The following is a 23,434-nucleotide window of genomic DNA, read 5'->3' as shown; positions in this document are numbered from 1 at the left end:
TTCAATCGTACTTTATTCACTAAAAAGAAATAAACACTGTTGGTCACACACACACACACTTACACAAACAATACGAATCCACTATCAAACACATAGAAATAAATCAAGGTAAAAATCAATAATTTACACATTCTAGGCCAACACTTGCGATAACAAAGATATAGGAAATACTTCAAATCTAAATTTAGAATTCATTAGTGTAGAGGTAAGAAAGAAGACAAAGGACAAAATTTTTGGACAGCAGATAGGGTAGAAAGGTCAACAAAGAAAATACCGGGACATTACTTGTTTAAATATGTGTTATGTATCAAGAGAGGGTAAAGTCATAGATCCTTTAGGACTGGCTGAAAGAACAAGATAGTTTGAGAGATTCAAGAGTAAGAACTTCAGAATAGGTTTAGCCACTGGCACGCAAAATATTTCTCAGTCCCAGAGCCAATGGATCCATCACAGATAAGATGCAGCTCTGCTGAAAAGCCTTCTCAGGGCCCTCTTCATATCCTTGTTCCTCAGACTGTAGATGAAAGGGTTCAGCTTGGGGGTAACCACAGTGTACATCACTGAGGCCTCTGAGACATTCTCAGAAGAGTGAGTCACTGCAGAAGTGAAGTAGACCCCAACACCTGTCCCATAAAATAAAGAAATAACTGAGAGGTGAGACCTATAGGTGGAAAAAGCTTTTGGCTTCCCCTCAGATGAGGACATCTTCTTTATGGATGAAACAATTCTTGAATAGGAGAAAAGGATCCCCCAGAGGAGGAAAACACCCAGCACACCAGTCATAAAATATATCAATGTGCTGTTTAGAAAGGTATCAGAGCAGGATAACTTGAGCATATGTTTCAGTTCACAAAAGAAATATGAAATTTCAAGATCTTTACAGAAGTTCAAGTGCATCATCAGAGAGACATGGAGGAGGGATGTCATAATACCAAAGAAACAAGTAATAAAACTAGTAAGCCACAGAGGTGTGGGTTCATGATGACAATGTAGTGCAGGGGTTGACAGATGGCCACAAACCGGTCATAGGCCATCGCGATCAGAAGTAGTGTGTCCAGAATAGGATAAAAACATGGAAAAATATACCTGAGTGAGGCAGTTCATGTAAGAGATGGCTTTGTTCTCTGTATGGATATCACAAGCATCTTAGGCACTATAGTAGCGCTGAAACAGATCTCAACAAAGGACAGGTTGAAGAGGAAGAAGTACATGGGTGTGTGGAGGTGGGAGTCAGAGCTGATGACCAGCATGATGAGCAGGTTTCCAAGCACAGTGATCAGGTACATGGACAGGAACAGCCCAAATATGAAGGGCTGTAGTTCTGGATCCTCAGAGAACCCAAGGAGGAGAAACTCTAAAATTCCTGTTTTGCTTCCTGCTTCCATGTAGTTGATATATCTATGAAGGAAGAGATAAGAAAAACATAAATTAGCACAAAGTAGCACCCTCCACATATTATAAATGTCATCTATGACATTCATGCAAGTTATTTATAAAGTTAGCCATTTTGTCTGAGTTGAGTCTCCATTCACTCATATATAGAATCCTACAAAATGGAGTCTCTCCAACCAAACACCTATCTTAAGTATCCATTTTGTGATGATAACACCAAAATGGACCCCACAGAATGGATCCTAGAATTCCTGATCACGTACCTTAAGCATCCATTTAATAACAACCATTCGGATGGTCATGGTGCATCAAAATAAGACTAATAATACATAGTTACTGGTACAATGTCACTTCCATGGAATTCCTGCCAAAAATACAGGACCGCTGTCTAAAGACTGTGGAACATCAGACAAACCCAAACCAAGGAACATTCTACAAAATATTTTACATGTGCCCTTCAAAAATGTCAATGTCATCAAATTCAAAGAAAGTCTAAGAACTATTCTGGATTAAAGGAGCCTGAAGACATATGTCAACCAAACACAATGGATGATCTTAAATTTTCTTTTGCTATACCTATAGATAATATTGTTAGGTTGATTGTCAAAATAGGAATAAGGTAACTCGATTTAAGGTGGTGTAGAAGATAAAGGCTGTACGCACCTCCTCTAGTGACCACACCAAAATTATAGCAAAACTAGAGACGCCAGTACATGGAATCACCAGAGGATTGGCTGAACAAATCTCTACAACTAGGTCACCTCAAATGACAGGTCTTCTCAATCTGATAGGAGGGGCAGAGACACAAAATGGCCTGATCTCACAACCATGTGTGGCAATCAAGAATAGGGAGGGTTATCTTGGCTGAAGAGCCACCAACCCCATCTTAGGAGAAAGGGATCCCAGCCACACACTGGGCTGCCCAGCTCACGGTTCCAGTGCCAAGAAGAGAAGTTTCTACAACCTCTGGCTGTGAAAAAATGGAGACTGAGTGATACAGAGGACTGTGGGCTGTGGAGACCTTCCTCTTAAGAAGCCCACGTCTGGCCTTACACACTGATGGAGCCACTTTTTCTGAGCTCCAGTGCTGGGTGAGCTGCTTGATGAGCACCAGGCACATACTGGGAGGGACTAAACTGTTGGGCTACAGGGTGAAGACTGGAGGAGTGGCAGGCTACAGGATAGAGGTGCAGGCAGAAGCCCTTGTTCCTTTACTGGGCCCTTCCTGCTCCCAGCCTGCACATGTACTTGCCATCAACCTGGATAATACAGGTCTTTCTGCCTAGGGAATTTCCTGAGATTCCAGCTTTCTCAACTTGTGGTCCCACACAAGCTGCTTCCAGTGATTTATTCCATACAAATGGCTCTTGGCTCCTGCTCTAAACTTTCCTAAAAATCTTTAATAAAGATGTAAAATCTATTAAATGGAGATGGAAAACATAGGGATCCAGTTAGAAACAAAGAATACAATATCTGTGATGAAGAGTACATTAGAGGGAATCAACAGATTGGGTGAAATGGAGGATCGAATCAGCAACATAGAGGATAGGAGTAGCAGAGGAAATCCAATCAGAATAGTCACAAGAAGGAAAAATATCCAAACAAATGAGGATAGTTTAAGAAGCCTATGGGACAACATCAAGCATAACAATATTCGCATCATAGGGCTACTGGAAGGAGAAGAGAGAGAGCAAGAAAATGAAAACCTATTTGAAGAAATGATGACAGAAAACTGCCTTAACCTGGTGAAGGAAATAGATGTACAAGCCCAGGAAGTTCAGAGTTCCAAACAAGATGAACCCAAAGAGGCCCACACCAAGACACCTCATAATTAAAATGGAAAAGCTTAAAGACAAAGAGAGAATCTTAAAAGCAGCAAGAGAAAGGCAATTAGTTACCTACATGGGAGCTCCCATAAGAATATCAGCCAAGTTTTCTAAACAGAATCTTTTCAGGCCAGGTGGGCTTGGCACAAAATATTTAAAGTGATGAAAACCCGGGATTCACAACCAAGATTACTTTATCCAGCAAAGTTATCATTTAGAATAGAAAGACAGATTAAGAGCTTCCTAGACAAAAATAAGTTGAAGGTGTTCATCACCACCATTATAGAAAATGTTAGAGGAACTTCTTTAAGAAAAAGAAAAAAGCATGTATCAAAAATAAAAATAAAGATTCCATGGCCACGCCGCCCTGAATAAGCCCGGTCCCATCTGATCTCAGAAGCTAAGCAGGGTCGGGCCTGGTTAGTACTTGGATAGGGGAACACCTAGGAAGACCAGATGCTATGGGCGTAAAAACATTTAAAAATTCAAAAATAAGGGGGATTGTAAGCTGACAATGTCTTTGCAATCTGCGAGGTCAACCAAGGGCTGCCTCACCTATAAAAAATATATATAAAGAAAGAATGGCAATAACTACATATCTATCAATGAGCACTTCAAATGAGAAATAATCGAAAGATAGGGGGGCTGAAAGGATAAGAAAACAAGACCTTTACATAGGCTGCCTACAAGAGACTCACTTCAGATTAAAACACACACACCAACTAAAAAAAGGAAATGGAAAAAGATATTTCATGATCGACCTAGATGGTATTGTGCTGAATGAACTAAGTCAGATAGAAGAAGACAAATGTCATATGATTGCATGTATGTGTGGAATCTAAAGACCAAACAAACAGAAACAAACTCACAGATAAAGAGAACATTTTGAGGGTTACCAAATGAAAGGGAGTTGGGGGGACTGGAGAAAAGGGGGAAGGAATCAAGAAGTAGAAGTTGGTAGTTGAAAATTATCGTGGAGATAGAAGGAATACATTCGATAACATTGGTGTTAGAGGGTCCCTAGAGTTGTTGGGGTGATCACTTTATGAGTCACATAGATGACTGATCACTACGGTGTACACATGAAACTAATACAGTATTCTATGCCAACTATAACTGAAAAAAAAAGTTATTATTACTTTTAAAAATAGGGATGAGTTCTATACATTTGATAATAGTATTATATCAATGGTAGTGTCCTGATTCTGACTATTGTATTTTGGTATATGGGGAAAATGTCCTTGTTTTTAGTGAATACTGATGATTGAGAGGTAAAGAGGTACCATATCTACAATGCAACTTACTCTCAAATGGTTCTGACAACACACACAGGAAAGGAGAGAAAACCACATAAAGAAAAAAGTAAACATGGTAAAATGTTAACATTTGGGCATCCAGTAATCAATTTTTCTTTAAATCTGATGTGATGTCAAAATTAAAAGATAAAAAGCAGTTTCACACAAAGCCCACTAGCACAAGGAAGAAAAAAAGAAGAAAATCCATCTACAAGATGTTGTCAGAGAGTCAGACTTTAAAAAACACTGCAGCTGAGGTGACAACTCACAGATTTAGAGCCCACATTGGCCTAGAAACCTCAGCAAGAGGAATTTAGTCAAAAGTGGTCCTATATGAATTATACCATAAAGCCCAGGCAGAAGCAACCACATATATGCTCTGAGGATTTTTGCCTCAGTGTCCATTATGGAAACTGGTCTGTGAGATTTCTTTCTTTTAACATCCTTTCCAGATTTGCCAGACACGTTGGTTTCTTCCCACCTCCCAGTCTTATTAAGAACAACACCGGCTTTTTACTCTCTAAGTTCCAAAACTTTTGCCTTCTTAGGAATCCTAAAATGCTATGTCTTCCCCCAGCCATGCCTGTGCAGCAAGGACTGCCCCCATCCCCTGCTGTGCTGCTCCTCCATGCCCTTTTCTCCTGTGATAACTCCTGTTATTATATCTCAGATAGAACATCACTTCCTCAAAGAAGCCTTCCTGAACTCTCCCTGCCCACTCTGTTCAGTCCCCTTAGCCTGTGCTTGAATAACTCACTGCATTTTTCTTCATTACTTGAGTTACACTTCTGATTCTGCATTTACTTATGAAATTATTTGATTAAAATCTGTTCCTTTCACAACTGAATAATAAAATACACAAGTTCCGACCACATGTTATAAAATTTAGTTGTCCTGGTATTCTCAGCGTTTTGTTCTCAAAATGCATGGAAAATTGAATGAAAGTTGAAACAAAAAATAATCATATATAACGCAAACAAGAAATGTACAAGTTAATCCTACATTGACTATAGATGCAGCAACGGAAAAAGGAGAAGATGATAAATAACATACTTCCTTATGAATTCATGTTCACTTGAAATGTATAAAAATATTTAATATTAGAAAGTCAGATAACAAAGTATTTGCAATGCAGAAAATAATAATAGTTTTAACATAAACACAAGTAATAAAATTTAACAGTCATTGATGGGAAGGGAACAGAGTAAATTTTCAGTCACAGAGAATAGAAGGATACTGCCCACATGTAATAAAAATAGCTAGGTTGAACATAGTGTTGATCCAAATCCATCATTAATCCCTAAAAAGCAAAACCAACTCACAAGAAATAAAAAGGGGAAATTATTCCTGTTGTTATAATTATTTAACATTGTTTCTAATAATTCCTAATAAATGCCATAAGACAAGAAAATTAAATGAGGTAATAATGCTCAAAAGCCAAGAACAAAATTGGTCACTATCAGCTACCAATTGATTACCTGCTTGCAACACTGAAAAAAGTCCATTTAAACACAATTAGAATTAATCAGTTTTTTATGTCTTTGCAAACAATCATTACGAAAGGTAAGAGGAAAAACGGTCCATTCGCCATTGCAATGCCATCACCGATAACACCCGGCACATAGTGGGCGTTGGTACATATTTGTTAAATTGAAGAGTATATATAACCTCATAGAAACCAACTGATGATCACGCCGTGTGGAGAGGTAGGTACTTTGCTGGAGCAGAGGTTCTCCATTATAGCATGCATCAGAATCACCTGGAGGGCTTGATAATACCCTTGTTGAGTCCTATTGCTAGAGTTTCTGTCAGCAAGTCTTGAGTGGGGACTGAGAATCTGCATTTCCATCAAGCTCCTCAGGGGTGCTGATGCTGCTGCTCCAGGAACCACACCTTGAGAACTACTATAGTCAAGAAGGACAAGGAAGCTATTAGCAGATGTGTTGGAAACTTCACATATGAGGGAGTGCCAATTCCTACTGACATTGAGCAAGATACTAGTTCTAGAATGATACTAGATTCTATCAGAGCTGGCAGCGACAGAAAACCACTGCAATGGAATCTAAGAAGACATAAATAACCAGAGAAATAAATTCTAGAGATTAAAAAAATAAATTGTTATGAAACATTATCAACTGCATTACCTCTTTCCCTCACCACCTTTTTAATCTTTTGTTTCATACACAGTACTCAGTAGGACTGCGAGTCACTCCACTGGCATTGCTTAAAGGAATGTTTGCACAACCTCTTTCTCCTCTGAGTGTTGGATGCTGAAGACAGACTTTCCCAGGGAATGGTGGGGAGATAAAACTTGTCACAAAGCCATGTCTGTGAGAGTCATAGGTGTAGTCTCCTCCTGGTCAGGTGTCACTGAACTATGGGCAGGGATGCTAGAGAAGTATTATGGTTTCTCAAGCCCCAGTGGAATAATTTATCATCATTTCTCATTAAACAAATTGTTCCCCTGATGTTCTATGCTTGAAGTCATTCAGCTCCTTTGAGGAAAGGAGCTAATTGCATAACTGTATATGTTTGCTAATTCTGTTTCCAGGTAGGCAGCTTTGGAGCCAGACGGATCTCTCTGCTCCCCATGGACACTTCCTTCTTGGAAGAGTTTTCATCACTATTGATTTGGCTTTGAGAAAAAGAAATTCCCCCTCATGAATGTGTCTGTGCTCCAAAAACCCATTTCCCTATAGCCATAGCACTTAGATTCTCAAAGTAACACAGAAGAAATTGAAATGCATCTGTCTCAGTGAATCCCTTGTGACAGTGTCAGAAGTGGATAGGCAATGTGGTGCTGAACACACTGTAAAGATAAAGTCAAGATTCAAGATAGGGAGAGTCAACCACGTAAAATGATAGTACGTGGGTCAAATATAATACAGGCTGAATAATAAGTCTTGGATTTAGAGACATAGAAAACAGTAGATGAATTATGATAGAGAGATGGAAGCAGTGTATTTATAGTGGGCATAGGAATGACTTAGCAGTGAGGAAATTGACCTCATAAGTGTAGAACACTATCGAAAACTTTGGTTGTGAAGAGAAAAAATGAGAGGAAGTACTATAAGATTTTTTTTTTCATTTCAGACATGAGAAAATATTTAAATGGCAAAACGAAATGCTCTAGTAGATTGTAGAATATTAAAGATATAGTCTATGATTTACCACAAAAACCTGAGTTCTGCAATACATTTTTAAATCAATGAATTATTTATTTTATAAAATATTTATTCTTAGTTCTAAGTGAAATGTATCATTCTTTCATTAGCTGATTGAATTAGAGCAGTAAAATCAAAATTGGATATATTCATACAAGGCGAGTAATTAAAAGCAATTTCTCATTGCCAAGTATAATATCATTAAATGAACAGCTTTCTATCACATGTATATCGCTTTAAACCTCAGTGATAATCCAACATTGAGGTATAATTCAACAGTCGTTGCAACTATAAATACAAGACTTTGAATATTACATAGGCAATTTCTTCATCCCTTTTAGTAGATAGACTTAGGGAACAACAACTCTATTATGCCAAGATTCAAAAATAGACATACAAAAAGATGCTCACGGTCACTAATCATCAGAGCAATGCAAATTAATACCACAATGAGATATCACCTCACACCTCTCAGAATGGCTATCATCAATACATCAAAAACCAACAAATGTTGGCAATGATACGGAGAAAAGGGAACCCTCATACACTGTTGGTGGGATTGCATGTTGGTACAGCCACTATGGAAACAGTCTGGAGGTTCCTCAAAAAAATTAAAACTGAGTAGATCTTTTGACCCACCAATTGCACTTCTGGGTATTTATCCAAAGAAAACCAAAACAATAATTCGTAAAGATATGTGTACCCCTATGTTAATGGCAGCACAATTAACATAGCCAAGATATGGAAGCAACCTAAATGTCCATCAACATATGATTGATAAAGAAGTTATGGTTCATATATATAATGGAATATTACTCAGCCATTAGAAAAATGAAATCCTAGAGCAAACAGCTTCTGTATTAATCAGAAGTCACAAGTAACATTAGTAATGAAAGTGTTGGTTCTCCACTCTAGATATCAACTTCATAAACTTTTAAAATTTTATTCCAAAAAGTCAAAAATGCAGTCATTTTCATTTGGAAGAGTCTATAATCAAGAACACTAATCTTTTGGAGGAGGAAAAAAAAATGGCGTAGATGATAGAGGCTCTGATTCTTCCCTCTGGTGACCAAATCAAAGTTGTGAGAGAAACAAGGAACAAGCACTAAGGAAAAATCCCCTGAGATCTAGAAGAAGAAGCCAAACAACTAGGGAGAAATGCAAGAAAGCATTCTGCAATGGCAGAAGGTAGGACAGGGTGAGGACACGGGGCTGCCGTGCCTGAGCAGCTGAGTAGGACCAAGGCAGTGGCAGCAGTAGATGCCTCTTAAAGGAGCCATATGTGCAAGTGGATTTTCCCGGTGACGGACCTGCTCGCTCTGAGCACCAGTGCCAGTTTGGATGCATGCAGGGGGCACCAGAAACTTACAAGGAGACATTGTCGCAGGGCCGAGGAGAGATTGCTCTGTACAGAAATGCCAGCAGTATTGTGTTCCTTGTTGCGTCCTCCTCTCTCCCAGTGAGTGAATACAGCACCGCCATAGCGAAGACCTCAACAACCTGGATAACAGATGTCGCTCCTCCCAGAACATTCCCTGAAACCCCACCTCCCCATACTACCAGCCCAGCCCAAGCCCCATCCAGGTATACCCTCAGCGAATCTGCTGCTTCTTGCTGAGCATCACCTAGACTCACGCTAGAGCCAGCTGGCATCCTTTACCATTGGGGCCTTTTGAGGCAACTATAAGCACAACATCTGTGGATTGTATCATGAATGTTAACAGGTGGCCCCGGAGGGGCAGAGTCTGGGACTAAATTTGGCTTGCTGCTGAATCCCTCTCAGGCCTGTGCCACTGGACACCAACCACACAAATCCACACTAATAAGACCGAGCAACTTAGGAATTTTATTTAGTTCATAGAAACAGACATTGAAAGGCAGCCAAAAGGGAAGACAAAGAAGCAGAAACCAAATGAGAGAACAGAAAAGAGATCCAAGTAATCTAACAGATGCAGAGTTCAAAACACTGGTTATAAAGATGCTCAATGAACTTTTAGGAAGTGTAAATAAATTCAGTGAGAACTTCAACACAGAGATAAAAAACATAGAAATGGAAGTGGAAATTATCAAAGGGAACCAGTCTGAAATGAAGAACACATTATTTGAGATCAGAAATATATTAAACGGAATTTTAAAACTTGAATAAAGAAAAGATGAAATGAACTCTCTGGAGGACGAGAAAGTCAAGGACACTCAATCGGAATGGCTAGAGACAAGATGCCAAGACTATAAAAATAATTTAAGGAGCATATGAGACATTATTAAGGGTCCAAATATCTGTCTGATCAGCATATCTGAAGAAAATCAAAATGTTGAACAGCTGTTTGAAGAAATAAGGATGGAAAACATGCCTAACCTGGTGAAGGAAATGGACATAAAATCCCAGGAAGCTCAGAGAATTCCCAAACTCTGGGATCTAAAGAGGCCCTCAGCAAGACACAGTTTAATTAAAATGCCAAAAGTTAACTACAAAGAATGAATGTTAAAAGCAGCAAGAGAAAAACAGATAGTAACCTACAAGGGAACATCCATAAGACTGGCAGCTGGTTTCTCAAAAGAAACTATCCAAGACAGAGGGGCTGGGCACAAAATAGGCGACTTGATGAAGACCAGGGATCTACAACCAAGAATAATTTCTCCAGCAAAGCTATCATTTAGAATTGAAAGACAGATAAAGAAAGAACTTCTCAGACAAAAATAAGCTAAAGGAGTTTATCACCGCAAAGCCAGTATTACAGGAAATGTTGGAGGGACTTCTTTAAGAAGAAAAAACATGTATCAAAAACAGGAATAAAGAATGGTAACAACTACATTCCTATCCATAAGAACCTTAAATGGAAAAGAATTAAGTGCACCAACCAAAAGATAGAGTGGCTGAAAGGATAAGAAAACAAGACTCCTACATATGAAAAGGAAGGGGATGTAAAAAGATACTGTTTTGAGGAACCTAGAAAGTGTTTAAGTCAGACAGAGAGAGATAAAGACTATATGACTTCACTTATATGAGGAATCTAAGGAATAAAAAGAACAAACTAATGAAAAACATCTCACAAATATAGTGGACGATTTGGTGTCGGACAGAGTGTAAGGTGTTTGGGATCTGGGAAAATGGGGTGAAGGACAAAAGAAGTACAAATTATTAGCTGATGGATGGTCACCGGGATGGGGTGCACGGCATACAGAATGCAGTTAGCATTAGTCCATTGGTTAAGTGGAGGGTCGGGGGAGGGAGGGTGCAATTGGAGGAATTGTTCTATGAACTATGTAGATGTCTAACCAATGTACTGTATACTTCAAACTAAATGAAAAAATTTTTAAATTAAAAAAAAGAAGAAAAATATATCGAAACTATGAATAAAGAATGGCAGTAACTATGTATCTATCAACAAGTACTTCAAATGAAAAAGAATGAAATGCTCCAATCAAAAGATACGGTGGCTGAATAGATAAGAAAACAAGACTTCCCTTACATATGCTGACTATGAGAGACTTATTTTAAAATAAAAGACATACACAGATGGAAAGTAAAGGGATGGAAAAATATTTCATAGTCCTAGAAAGTATTATGCTGAGTGGACTAAGCTATATATAACTTCAAATGCTATATAACTTCACGTTCCTGTGAAATCTAAAGAACAAAATAAACAACAACAAAACAACAAAAGAAAAACAAACTTATAGACACAGAGAAGATTTTGAGGGTTATCAGTTGGGAGGGAGATAGAGGGAGCCTGGTGAAAAAGGAAGAAGAGATTAAAAAGTACAAATTGGTAGTTACAAAATAGTCACGGAGATATATAGTATAAGGAATATAATCAATAATATTGCAATAACTATGTATAGTGTCAGAGGGGTACTAGAATTATTGGGGTGATCACTTTGTGTCTAATCACTATGTTGTACACCCAAAACTAACATAATGTTGTCTGCCAAATACAATTGAAAAATAAAATCAATTGAACATTTTCAATAAATTGAAAATTAATTATTTAAAATTAATGAAATTAATTTCCAAGATGATTGATAGATTGAACTGTAAAAAGTACAAAATGCTCATGTGTCAAAGCATCATAATAAAAAGGCAAGTTTGAGATTCAAAAATTGTTTACATTTTTATATAAGTAAAGGTGCTAAGGTCTCTAATAACTAATGTTGAAAATATCAATATTAAACTGGGCAATGTTTATAAACATCTAGTTCATAAAAAACATAGGGAAAATGTTCAGACTGACTAATAATCAAAGAGGTTTAAACAAAATATAAAAAGATGCAATTTCCATATATGAAATCAGTAAGAAATTGAAACATAATATCTCCCTTTCTGGCCATAAAAGAATAAATACACACTCTTACTCTACTGTTGGAATATAACTAATATAAAACTTCAGGATATAAAGATTTTATTAACTATATATACAGGAAAAACATTGGAAGAAAAGAGATAAATTAATAATGATGGTTATTTTTTAATAGAATGATTAAGACTAACGGATTTTTACTTTTATTCTAAACAGGTTTCGTTTCCTTCCTAATTGTCAGAAATGAATACTTTTAATCACCAGAAAAATATTTAATCTGTAAAAAGTTATGTCTAATGTTAGAAACATAAAAAAAATAATCGAGGTAAAATAGAAATCAATTAATTAAAAACCAGAGTCAATATATTAATCAATTGAATTATGTGGCCATTTAAAAACTAACAGCTATTGAAACATAAAGGCCTAGCAAGATACATTTTAGAAAAAAATAGTAAGTAAATACAAACAGAAGAAGTTTTTAAAAGTTGTGTATAACAATCTCATTTAATCATCAATGTCATTCATGCATACATAATTATATCTAAGTTAAAATGTGAACATATCAAGGAAATCAGACTTTTTTTCCTCTTAGAAATTGTAAATTTTTGTAAATGAGCAAGGAATTAGGAAAGAATTAATAATATAGGAAAAAAGTACAACGTTGGTTTAGAAAACATGCTAAAATAAAATACTGTAGTGAGCCAGTTCTATAATTTCAACTGTTCAATATTATTCAACCATAAGAAAAAACAAAATTCTGTCATTTGCAGCAACACGGACGGACCTTGAAGGCATTATGCTAAATGAAACAAGTCAGAGAAAGACAAATATTGTCTGATCTTTTTTATGAATGGAACCTTACAATACGCATAGAAACAGACAGTAGAATGGTGGTTACCAGGGGCTGGGGGGCAGGGAACTTAGGGAATATTGCTGAAGGGCATAAACTTATTAAGACGAATAAGTTCTGGGTATCTAATGTATAGCATGGTGACAATAGTTAATAATTCCGTACTGTACTGTATACTTGAAAGTTGCTAAGAAACTGTATCTTCAGTGTTCTCGCCACAAAAAAAAAAAAATGTAATAATGAGAGGATGATTGTGCTAACTAACCTTATTGTAGCGAAGACCTCAACAACCTGGATAACAGAGGTTGCTGCACCCAGAACATTCCCTGAAACCTTTCAGTGTTGTGGTATTCATGAAAGCATTAAGAAATAACAGTTAATGAACATTTTAGAATTGCTCTATGAACCATAAAGATTTAGTATCATTCTGATCATTGGAACAGATGCAAACATGAAAAAATAAAGGGGACATAAGCATTGTAAAGTAAAAAACAAATGTATTATTATTTGTAGATAAGACTTTGGAGGTTGAGAGCCCCAAATCCCAGCACATGCAGCCTTGTGAGGGTCCTTCATCATCCATTTCAACTGCCATATGTATGTGGCAGTTTAAAAATTTTAGCCATGCATAAGATTCACCTGAATGGCTTATTACACACAGATGGCTGGGCCTGGCCCCAGAGTTTAGTGGATCTGACATAAAGGTTAAGAACCTGCATGCTTAACAAGCTCACAGGTGATGTGATGCTGCAGGACTGGAGACAGTGCTTTGAGAAAAGCTTCTTGTTTGTGTCCTACGGTCTCTTGCTTAATAACGTTTCTCCACTACTGTTTATACCTCCTCTCCTCTACCCGCACCTAGCCTTTACCAGGATACACTGGCTCTTTCACATGACATCATGGAAACTCCTGGTTGCCCTGGCTCTTTCTCCTATAGTGACTTTTCCCCAGAAAGTACAGAGAGATTCTCCACGCAGGGAATTCATAACCTATACCTATGGGAGGCCCAAGAGAGATTGAACTGGGGACACTGGAAGGTCATTTAAACTTTCCAGTACCTTGGGGACTGAATTCTCAGACGACTTCATAAAATAAATTGTACTACTGACATTTTTCTCTTTAAACAATTAAGCTCCCTCAGGGTAGAAGGAGAATAATAGAAGCAAAACTTTCTGTCATTCGTTTCCCTGAAGATAGCTGTGGAGATGGAAATTTTTATTTCTTCCCATTATTTCTTCTTTATCTTGTACCTGTAAGCACGTGCCATCAACAAAATAATTCTCCTGGAGATTAAAGACGTTCCTTTATTTTCCTTCAAAGATGTCTCCTAGGGCTTCTTAAGAATAAGTGCCCTATTCTTGCTTCACCTTCATGAGGTTTAATTTCAAAGCTAGGAGTTTAAGTCCCTGAGGAATGTGTTATTGTTGCAAAGAACCCAAGAGTGAGGACCCTCAGAATCCCATTGTAAAAAAAAATGAAATGCCTGAAAATAGTCTCTATATCAAGAAAGAGAATGCCACTACTACTGAAAAAGCAAGCATTTTGAATAGAAATATCCCTTAGAATTTATCGGGCACATGAGGTCACTGCAGCCCTCAGGGAGAGTAATTGTGATGGAGGTAGAATGACTCCAGATGAGTTCGCTGAAGACAGAATGAGCAGTGTGGAAACTGAAGTAACAGCTACAGACCAGATCTCCAAAAGTTTGGAGCAACACTGAAAGGGGAATGTGGGTCTAGGAGTGAGTTTCATTTTCACTAGAAGAAATGGGAATATGGAATGTTCCCATGATACTGGACATGATAACATTGCAGACATTGGAATATACAGAATAATAGAAAGATAAATGCATGTGTAGCTCCATCAAATGTTAGAAAGAGATGAGATTGGAAGTTCCAGTGTGGGGCATTAAGAAGCAGTCATTTAAAAATAATTATGTAATAATTACTTAATTACAATTATTTAATTACATAATCAATTACAACTAAATAATTACATTATACAAATAATTAATTACAATGCTTGTTGGTGTAAGAACTTTTAAATCTGTAAAGAATTTTTGTAAGAGTTTATTCGAGTCAAAGTACAAATTAGTAGTTGATAGAGGGTCACAGCGATGGGGAGCATGGCATAGGGAATGCAGACAGCAGTAAGGTAATGGCTGGGTATAGAGCCAGAGGGAAGGTAGAGCAATCAGGGAGATCATTTCATAAACTATATAAATGTCCAACCAACATACCGCATACTTGAAACTAATAAAAAAATACTTAAATTCAGAGTTTCTTTGAGCCAAACTGACAACAATTGCTGGGAAATGAGGTCTCGAAAGTTCTCCAGAGGAATGACGGTTTTGCAGTTCCTTTTCTACACTTGCAGTTCAGGAGGAAATGTAAGGAAGATTTTATGAAGGTGGAAGAAAGCAGGGTGGGTGAATTTTCTATGATTGGATTACAGGATAATTAACAAGGTTATATGCTCTCTTCGGGGTGGTTATACCTCTGAGGTGCTGGAAAAAAGATTCTTCTGATGTGTTAACCTAAGTGAAGAAGAAAAAATGAACAGGGCTCACTTAAAGCAAAGATAAACCTCTTCCTAAAGAAGTTATAGGCCTAGGCTGTGACTACCCGCCACGAACTGCCTAGTTAGGAATTTATGATCCGATCAGTCTGTAAGGTTACTCTTGGTCACTGATTTATCACAGAGCCCTTTTCCTTTATAGGTGCTTAACATGATGGATGGTATCATGTCCAATGAGAGCACATACAGGCTGCGGGGAAACTATAACTGAGAACTGAAGGATCATGGGTAGGATTCAGCCAAGCATCAGCTTGTCTTTCTAACTCCCAACTCTCTCAACAGGAACTTCTCCCTCTTTCTGTACAATTCCTTTATTTATGCTACCACCAGTGCAGACCAATGAATGCCACACCAATATATTTGACTTGAGATAATAGCACCATCAGGGTGTTCTACAGGCCCTTCAACTCAACCTTTCCAAGATTAAACTGATGTTTTATCCTCCTTGAGTGTTGTTTCTCCTTCTGTTTCTCCTTCTCTTTGAAGCTAACACCACCAACTCTGGAATTATTTTACTCCAAGAGTTCTCAATCAGGTTGATTTTATCCCCTCGTAGGGCAATTAGCAATGTCTGAAGAAATTTCTGGTTATCACAACTCGGTGTTGGCTTCCAGTGGGCAGAAGACAGGGATCTGTTAAACATCTTACAGTACATAGCACAGTTCCCTGCGACAAATTATATGGACCAAAAAGTGTCAATATTGTGAAGGTTGACAAACCTGCTCTAGATTGTTGAAGAATAATATTAAATGTTCTATCTAAAAAAAACCCAATCATTCTCTATTATCTTACAATGATATTAAAAACATTATCTGAAATAAATCTCAAATTTCTCCATTATTGCACGCTATGTAATATTTTTTCTTGTGGTTAAATTTATATATCATAAAATGTACCATTTAAACAATTTTTAAATGTACAATTTTGTACACTTGGCATTAAGTACATTTACGTGGCTGGTTAACCATCACCATCTGTCTCAGGAACTTTTCCATCTGCCCCAACTGAAACTCTGCACATGTTAAACACTAAGTCCCCATTCCTCTATTCTCCCAGCCCCCAGCAAACTCCATTCTACTTTTTCCTTCTATTAATTTGACTGCTCTTGGTACCTGATATTGTAGTGGCCTGTGTAGAATAGACCAACCCAAGTATGCTCTGAAAGGCTGTTTATGAGCCGGTGGCTGTCCTGTACAAAGGAGCAGCCCCGAAATGCCAAGATACAAGGTTTTTAAACCCTAAATCCCATTCTTCCTTCTATATTAAACACAAAGGTCTATTTTTCTCTTATTCACTACCTGTCAACCCACTGGTCAGGTGTGCAAGCGGGGAGTAGAGAAGAAGAAAGCTTGTTGTAAGAATGTTATGTTCCTATGGGTGCCTATGTTCCCATGGGCAATAGCCAGTATTCTCATGGGCGATGGCCAAACAGTAATTCTCAGCTTATATACAATTGATTATTTTTCATGCCACGCAAGCAAGCAGGGTTACACGGGCTAAAATTGGCAGTTAGCGTATGAACTCATTGTTAAAAGTTTGAAGATTGACAGAATGCGAGTAGGGGTTCCAGAAACTAGGCCCAAGGTATAGACCTCCTTTGTCCAGTTTCAGGTTTTAATTATCCTTTAACTCTTTCACATTTCAGCAGGCTGTCAATATATAAGTAGAATGACATAATATTTCTCTATTTAGAATCTTAAATTTGGACATTTAAAAAAGTAAACTTCTGATATTCCTCCCCCACCTCCTCACCCCCCACAATTGGGCTCCACTCAGAATTCTACCTGTCTCAGTGGAGGCGATTCCATTTTTCCAGTTGTTCAGGCCCCAAACCCTAGAGTCATTTCTGACTCCTCTCTTTATCTCTCACCCATATCCTGCCTGGCAACAACTTCTGGTGGCTCTACCTTCAAAATATAGCCCATCTGACCACTTGTCAACCCTTCACTACTATCCCCGCCCTGGTCCTAACACCTAGCTCACACTTGGCTTGCATAAGTGAGCTCCAAGCAGGCTGCCTTACACATTACAATCCATATTCAACCCAGCAGCCAGAATGATGTTTTGAACTCTTAGGTCAGATTATCTCATGTGTCTGCTCAAAACCCTGCAGTGACTCCCCAGTCACTCAGACTAAATGAAAGCAAAAGTCCTTCAGAGGCAGAGAAAGCCTCACATGATCAGCCCCTGATACCTGACACTCCCTGCTCCCCGTCACTCACTCTGGTCCAGCCACCTTGCCCCTAGGCAACCTCCCACCTCAGGGTCTTTGTATTAACCTTAGCCTCTGCCTCTGGGCACTCTTTCCCCAGATGCACTCGCCTAAGTCAATTGCCATCTTCAAAAGTATAACTTTCTCAGAGTTTTATTAAGACTATCATTTGTAATATGACAACCTGCTTCTTCTCATGCCCCTGGTCCTCTAAGTCCTGTGGGAGCTGAGCCTCAAATAATGACTGACACATAGCAAATAATCAGTAAAGTGGATTAAATAAATAGAATAAACAAATGTGGCTCTGAATAGGCTGCCAGGATCATTGTCTGGTGATAATAGTTGATTGGCCAATGTGGAAAGAGGACATGGTTATGCCGACCAGAATACTTTCTGAGATTTTATTTTCCATACAGGAGCTTAAATTATCTAGTCCCTATTAAGTAGTAAACCTACCAGGCGTGTGTAGTGACAGCTACTGTCTCCCATGCCTCCTTAGGTAGATAAAGGGTATGAGAATGTAAAGCCAATTATCTGAAAGGAAATCCTCACACTGTTTGAGCCCCTATGTTGAGATGTATTCATGTAGAGCTGAGTCTCTGCTCAGCTACATTTAGATGGATAAGGACATTCTCTTTTATGCCACTTGCCACCAAAGCACAACTGTCTAGTGCAGCCTCACCTTTATGTAAATCAGTATCATGAGGTGATCATGATCAATGAAAATCAGCAAGGAGTGCCATGAGAGATCCACTACCTGCTCAGCTCAAGGCCTTATTAATTGATCGTTGGCAAATTCTAACTCACACACATCTCCCATGGTGAGATGAATAATAGCCGCCCAAAGACATCTCTGCAAAGTTTTCCAGAATCTCGGGATGTGTACTTTAGATGGTAAAAGGCATTTTGAAGGTACACCTAAGTGTAATTACATTGAGCCCACCCAGATAAGTCATTATCCTGACTTATCTGGGTGGGCTCAATGTAATTACAAGTTTTCTTATAACAGAAAGTCAGGAGAGCTAGAGAGAAATTTGAAGATGTTATACTGTTGTCTCTGATGATGGAGGAAGGCACCACAAAATCTAAGGAATGCAGGAGACACCTAGAATTTGGAAAAGGCAAAGACACAGATTCTCCTCTAGATCTTTGAGAAGGAAAGCAGCCCTGCTGACACATGATAGACTTCTGACCTCCAGAGCTGTAAGATAATAAATGTGTGTCATTTAAAGCCACTAGACTTATAGTAATTTGTCACAGCAGCAATAGGAAGCTACTACATCTCTCTTTCAAAATATATTCATCTCATTGCCATGGACTTATATCGGGTCTCCATCAGATATCTCCAGGAGCACTCTGACAGCTTCCTAACTGTTCCCTGTACCTCAAATTTCTCTCACTCAGGGGAATGCTAAAGTCCTCACATTATCCCTATGATGAATGCAGGTCCCCAGTGCTCGTTTGCTTATAAAATCCTTAATAGGTCAAATTCGATTCTCAATGGTCAGTTCCCACCTAGGTATCCAACCTCATTTTTAATGACTCAGTCATATGTTCTATATATTTTTCTGATATACCTCACTCTTTAATGTCTCTTGAATATCACCCAAACACATTCTCCATTGAATTTCTAGTCATTATCTGTTATTCAACACTCAGACATATTCTCCTATTCAAAGGTTTTCCTTGATACCAAGTGTTGGTAGAGATGTGAAAAAAACTGGAAACTTCATGCTTTTCTTGTGGAAATATAAAGTGGTGCAGCCACTTTGAAAAAATAATTCAGCAGTTTTTTAATTTTTATTTATTATTATATTTATTGGGTGTGATATTGGTTAATAAAATTATATATGTTTCTAGCGTACAATTCAATAATACATTATCTCTATATTGTATTGTATGTTCACCAACCAAAGTCAAATACATGGTGATGGAAGTTTGGCAGTTTTTCAAAGAGTTAAAGATAAATGTATTATACAGCTCCGTAATAGTACTCGAAGGCACTAAAGAGAAATGAAAACACGTCAATACAAATGAAAATACACACATGTTCATTGCAGCATTATTTATAATAACCCCAAACTAGAAATATCCAAGTACCCATTAAATGGTAAATGAGTAGGCAAGTTGTGGTATATAAAGACAACATAACACTTTTCTGCAATTAAAAAGAACAAAATGTTGATACATACTTCAGCATGGATGAGGCTCAAAACATGTTAAGAGAAAATCTAGACACAAAAAAACACATATTGTAAGATTCCATTTATAAAAATAATCTAGAAAAGGCAAATTTCTAAAGACAGAAAATGGTAAGCGGTTTTCTAAGACTGAGGTAAGAATGGGAATTAACTGCAAATGTGCACAAGAGTACTATTTGAGGTGACCGAAATATGCTATAACTTGATGTTGGTAATAATTCCAATACTATAAATTTACTAAAATCAGAGAATTTTTCATTATCAGTGCATGAATTAATCAATGTATGTAAGTCATACCCCAATAAAAATGTTTAAAAAATAAAAATTTGAAGATTTTTCTCGAATTATTTGAGATAAGTTGAAGACTTTTACTTTAGTTTTCAACAGGATTTACTACACACAAATATTGTTATGCTTATCACTCTACAATGCAATAATTTTGTCTCCAAGATACCCTCCCCAATGTATACAGTAGACAAGAAATGCCCATTGGATTCAACTTAATAAAATCAAAGTGAATTAAAGTGACATGAAGTAAGACTTTCTTCTAACAATTTTTTGAGTAATTTTGCAGTTTTTACTATGTCCTCAGCAACTGATTCCTTTTCTTCTCAAAAGTTCCCACTTCTTTTTAGGTATTGTCTTAATATCTCTTCAATCTTTATCGCCTGTGTTATTTTGGTTCCTGCAGAAGTTGTTCAGCCAGTATTCATGTGCAAACACTTTATTGAAAGGAGCAAGGAACACGGGTTGGAGAGAGGAGAGTGAATAAGGGAAGAATACACATCCAATAAAGCTTGCACTAAGTCAGCTACAACAGGGAAGAAGCAGTTTTATTCTGTGGGGAAATTCTGGTAACTGCTACAAAATCCAAACTTCAGCATTATCCCAGCTACCAGGTGAGAGACATGATAGGCCTCACATCTCTCCATCAAGAGCTGTCTCTGATGAAGCATAATTTCCTGTCACTTCCGCCACCACATATGCAGCAAAATAGGTTTCAGCTGGTGCTGGATGTTGACAGTCGTGCAATGGAGATGGTGAGAGGATCCCTGGGAACGTGGCAGAAGTGTTGAGGGCATGTACTACCTCATCCCTCCTTGACTCAATTCTCTCACACTCTTCTCAAAAGTGAACAATATTCTGAAAATTTGCACAAGGGTGTAACTCATTCTTAATGGCACCATGAGAGAATCTCAGAAAAAACGTAAACCCTGTATGAAAACAACTCTTCTTCTATTGTATTAATTATTATTCATTTTAGAATTTTAGAGGGTGTATTTTAAAGCTGCAATAATGGGAAATAAAAGTCAAATAAAAGGAGGAAACAAAGGAAGTGAAGAAAGATGAAAGAAAGGAAAGATCATAAACAACAATTCATATTTCAGAATTATTCTAGACAGCATATTACTATGAATCATCGGAACAAACCAACTTTCAAGTCTAGATTTTTACTTTGAAGCTGAAAATCTCATCACAGCTCCTATCAAAAGTAAGATAGGAAAATAAGTGTTAGCTTGTCAGCTTATAATCCAACTCAATCTCAGTCTCTTCTTTTGAAAAATGGAGTGAATTAGAGAAAAAAATCTCAAAGAAATATTTTCAAAATGATCAAAAGTCATACATGTGAAGAAATAACACCATTCTGATATGGCTTTAAGCACTTTGTTATGACTACTGTATGATTTTCAAAGGACAAGCACAGTCAAACTAAGGTGAAGAACAACAATATTAGAGAGTGTGCATTTTGTAGAAACCAAGGAAGAGCTTGATGTAAAAAGTATTTTAAACCTAAAGCTAGAAATCTTAAGAATGTCTTTAAGAAAGCTGACGAAATATGCAGAGCTATAGACAGCATATAGGGAAGAATTTCTTTTGAAAATTTGGAGAGAATTGTTGAGAAGAAACTAACACAAAAAAATAAAAATAAGGTCACAGGTGCTTTGGGAATAGAAGAAATCAAGCATGTCTTTTAGGAGAAAAACAAAACCAGGATATTTCAATGGGCAGCTATTGCCTTTGGGGACCACAATGTCCACTTAGCTCTCAGGCCAATGACCCATCATGGACAAGAGGCTGCTCGGCCAAAGAGATTTCTCAGAGCCCCTTTTACATCCTTGTTCCTCAGGCTGTAGATGAAGGGGTTCAGCATGGGAGTGACCACGGTGAACATTACTGAGGCAATCGAACTTCTCTGAGAAGAATGGGTTAGAGCAGAACTGAGATAGACCCCCACTCCTGTCCCATAGAACAAGGAGACCACAGAGAGGTGAGACCCACAGGTGGAAAATGCTTTATACCTGCCCATAGTGGAGGCCATCCTCCCTAGTGAGGAGATAATTTGATAGTAAGAAAACAGAATTCCAGTGAGAGGAAACACACCAAGGAGCACAGTGGCTACATACAAGAAGATTTTATTAGCGAGGGTGTCAGAGGAGGCTACCTCGAGAATCTGAGCCAGTCCACAGAAGAAGTGTGGAATTTCAGTGCCCATACAGAAGGTCAGCCGCATTATCAGTAGAATATGAAGCAGGGCGACCCAGAAAATGATGAACCAAGACATCAGAACCAGAAAACCACAGAAGCGAGGGTTCATGATGACCGCATAGTGTAGGGGCTGGCAGATGGCCACATACCGGTCATAGGCCATCACGGTCAGAAGGAAATCATCCATCCCAACAAAAATTGTAAAAAAACATGTCTGAACGAGGCATCCGATGTAGGAGATGTTTTTGCTCTCTGCCAGGATGTTCACCAGCATCTTTGGGATAGTGGTGGAGATGAAACAGATGTCAACGAAAGACAAGTTGGAGAGGAAGAAGTACATGGGGGTGTGGAGGTGGGAATCAGAGCTAATTACCAGGATGATGAGCAGGTTTCCAAGCATGGTGACCAGGTATATGGATAGAAACACTCCACAGAGCACGGGCTGCAGTCCTGGATCATCTGAGAGCCCCAGGAGGAAGCATTCTGATACTTTTGTGTGGTTTCCAGCTTCCATGTAGCTGGTGTTTCTGCTGAAGAAGGAGTCAAAAGCAACGTTTAATGAACAACTAAATGGCACCTCAGCTAATCATCACCTTTTGATTCTACCTTTACATCTTTTATGCTCTAGCCATCATTCTGATGCCAGTGATTTTTAAACCTCACAAAGAAAATAATAGCAGTAACCACATTCTTAGAAAGAAAAATAATTAGACACATTAGATTTAGACACGTTAGATTTAGATTCATTAGGAAGCATGGAATTACAAATTAAGGTGGTTTGAGTTAAAAACCCATGTCTTTATTACTATTATGGAGCTATTGGAATGAAAGAAGTGTAGGGATTATCATTTGGGTGGTAGCCCATTTTTATTTTAAATGTGCATAATTATTCAGATTTTCTTTAATTTAAAAGAAACCTGCCTCTCTTTCTATCTCCCACTGGTTCTAATTCTCTATTCAAATCTATGGACATAAGCCAATTTTTTTTGATATGACACTTCAAAAATAATTAAAGATATTTAAGGTCTATTTTCTGATAATCTCTATACTTCTTTCTTCTACTAGCTCCATAATACTAATAAAGACATGGGTTTTTAACTCAAACCACATTAATTTGTGACTCCATGCTTCC

At 37.8% G+C, this 23,434-nt stretch overlaps 1 protein-coding gene and 2 pseudogenes across 1 annotated transcript; 1 reads left to right on the top strand and 2 right to left on the bottom strand.

Annotated features, from left to right (window-relative positions):
• Window positions 1-447: 447 nt before the first annotated feature.
• Window positions 448-1,385, bottom strand: LOC120586531 (olfactory receptor 7D2-like; annotated as a pseudogene).
• A 2,182-nt stretch (window positions 1,386-3,567) lies between these two features.
• On the top strand, window positions 3,568-3,686 carry LOC120586542 (uncharacterized; annotated as a pseudogene).
• Window positions 3,687-21,861: 18,175 nt separating this feature from the next.
• Window positions 21,862-22,816, bottom strand: LOC120586530 (olfactory receptor 7D4). The gene has a single exon (XM_039842908.1). The coding sequence runs from the start codon at window positions 22,814-22,816 to the stop codon at window positions 21,878-21,880; it is 939 nt and encodes a 312-aa protein (XP_039698842.1). The 3' UTR covers window positions 21,862-21,877.
• Between the last annotated feature and the right edge of the window lie 618 nt (window positions 22,817-23,434).

This window comes from Pteropus medius, unplaced genomic scaffold (assembly GCF_902729225.1).
Source record: "Pteropus medius unplaced genomic scaffold, Ma_sr-lr_union100, whole genome shotgun sequence".
In the NCBI taxonomy this organism is placed as follows: Eukaryota; Metazoa; Chordata; class Mammalia; order Chiroptera; family Pteropodidae; genus Pteropus; species Pteropus medius.
The sequence above is the reverse complement of the archived record's forward strand: the minus strand, read 5'-3'. Positions and strand labels throughout refer to the sequence as shown.

Excerpts from the sequence above, each read along its gene's own strand:
- LOC120586530 (XM_039842908.1), bottom strand. The coding sequence starts at position 22,816 with ATGGAAGCTGGAAACCACACAAAAGTATCAGAATGCTTCCTCCTGGGG.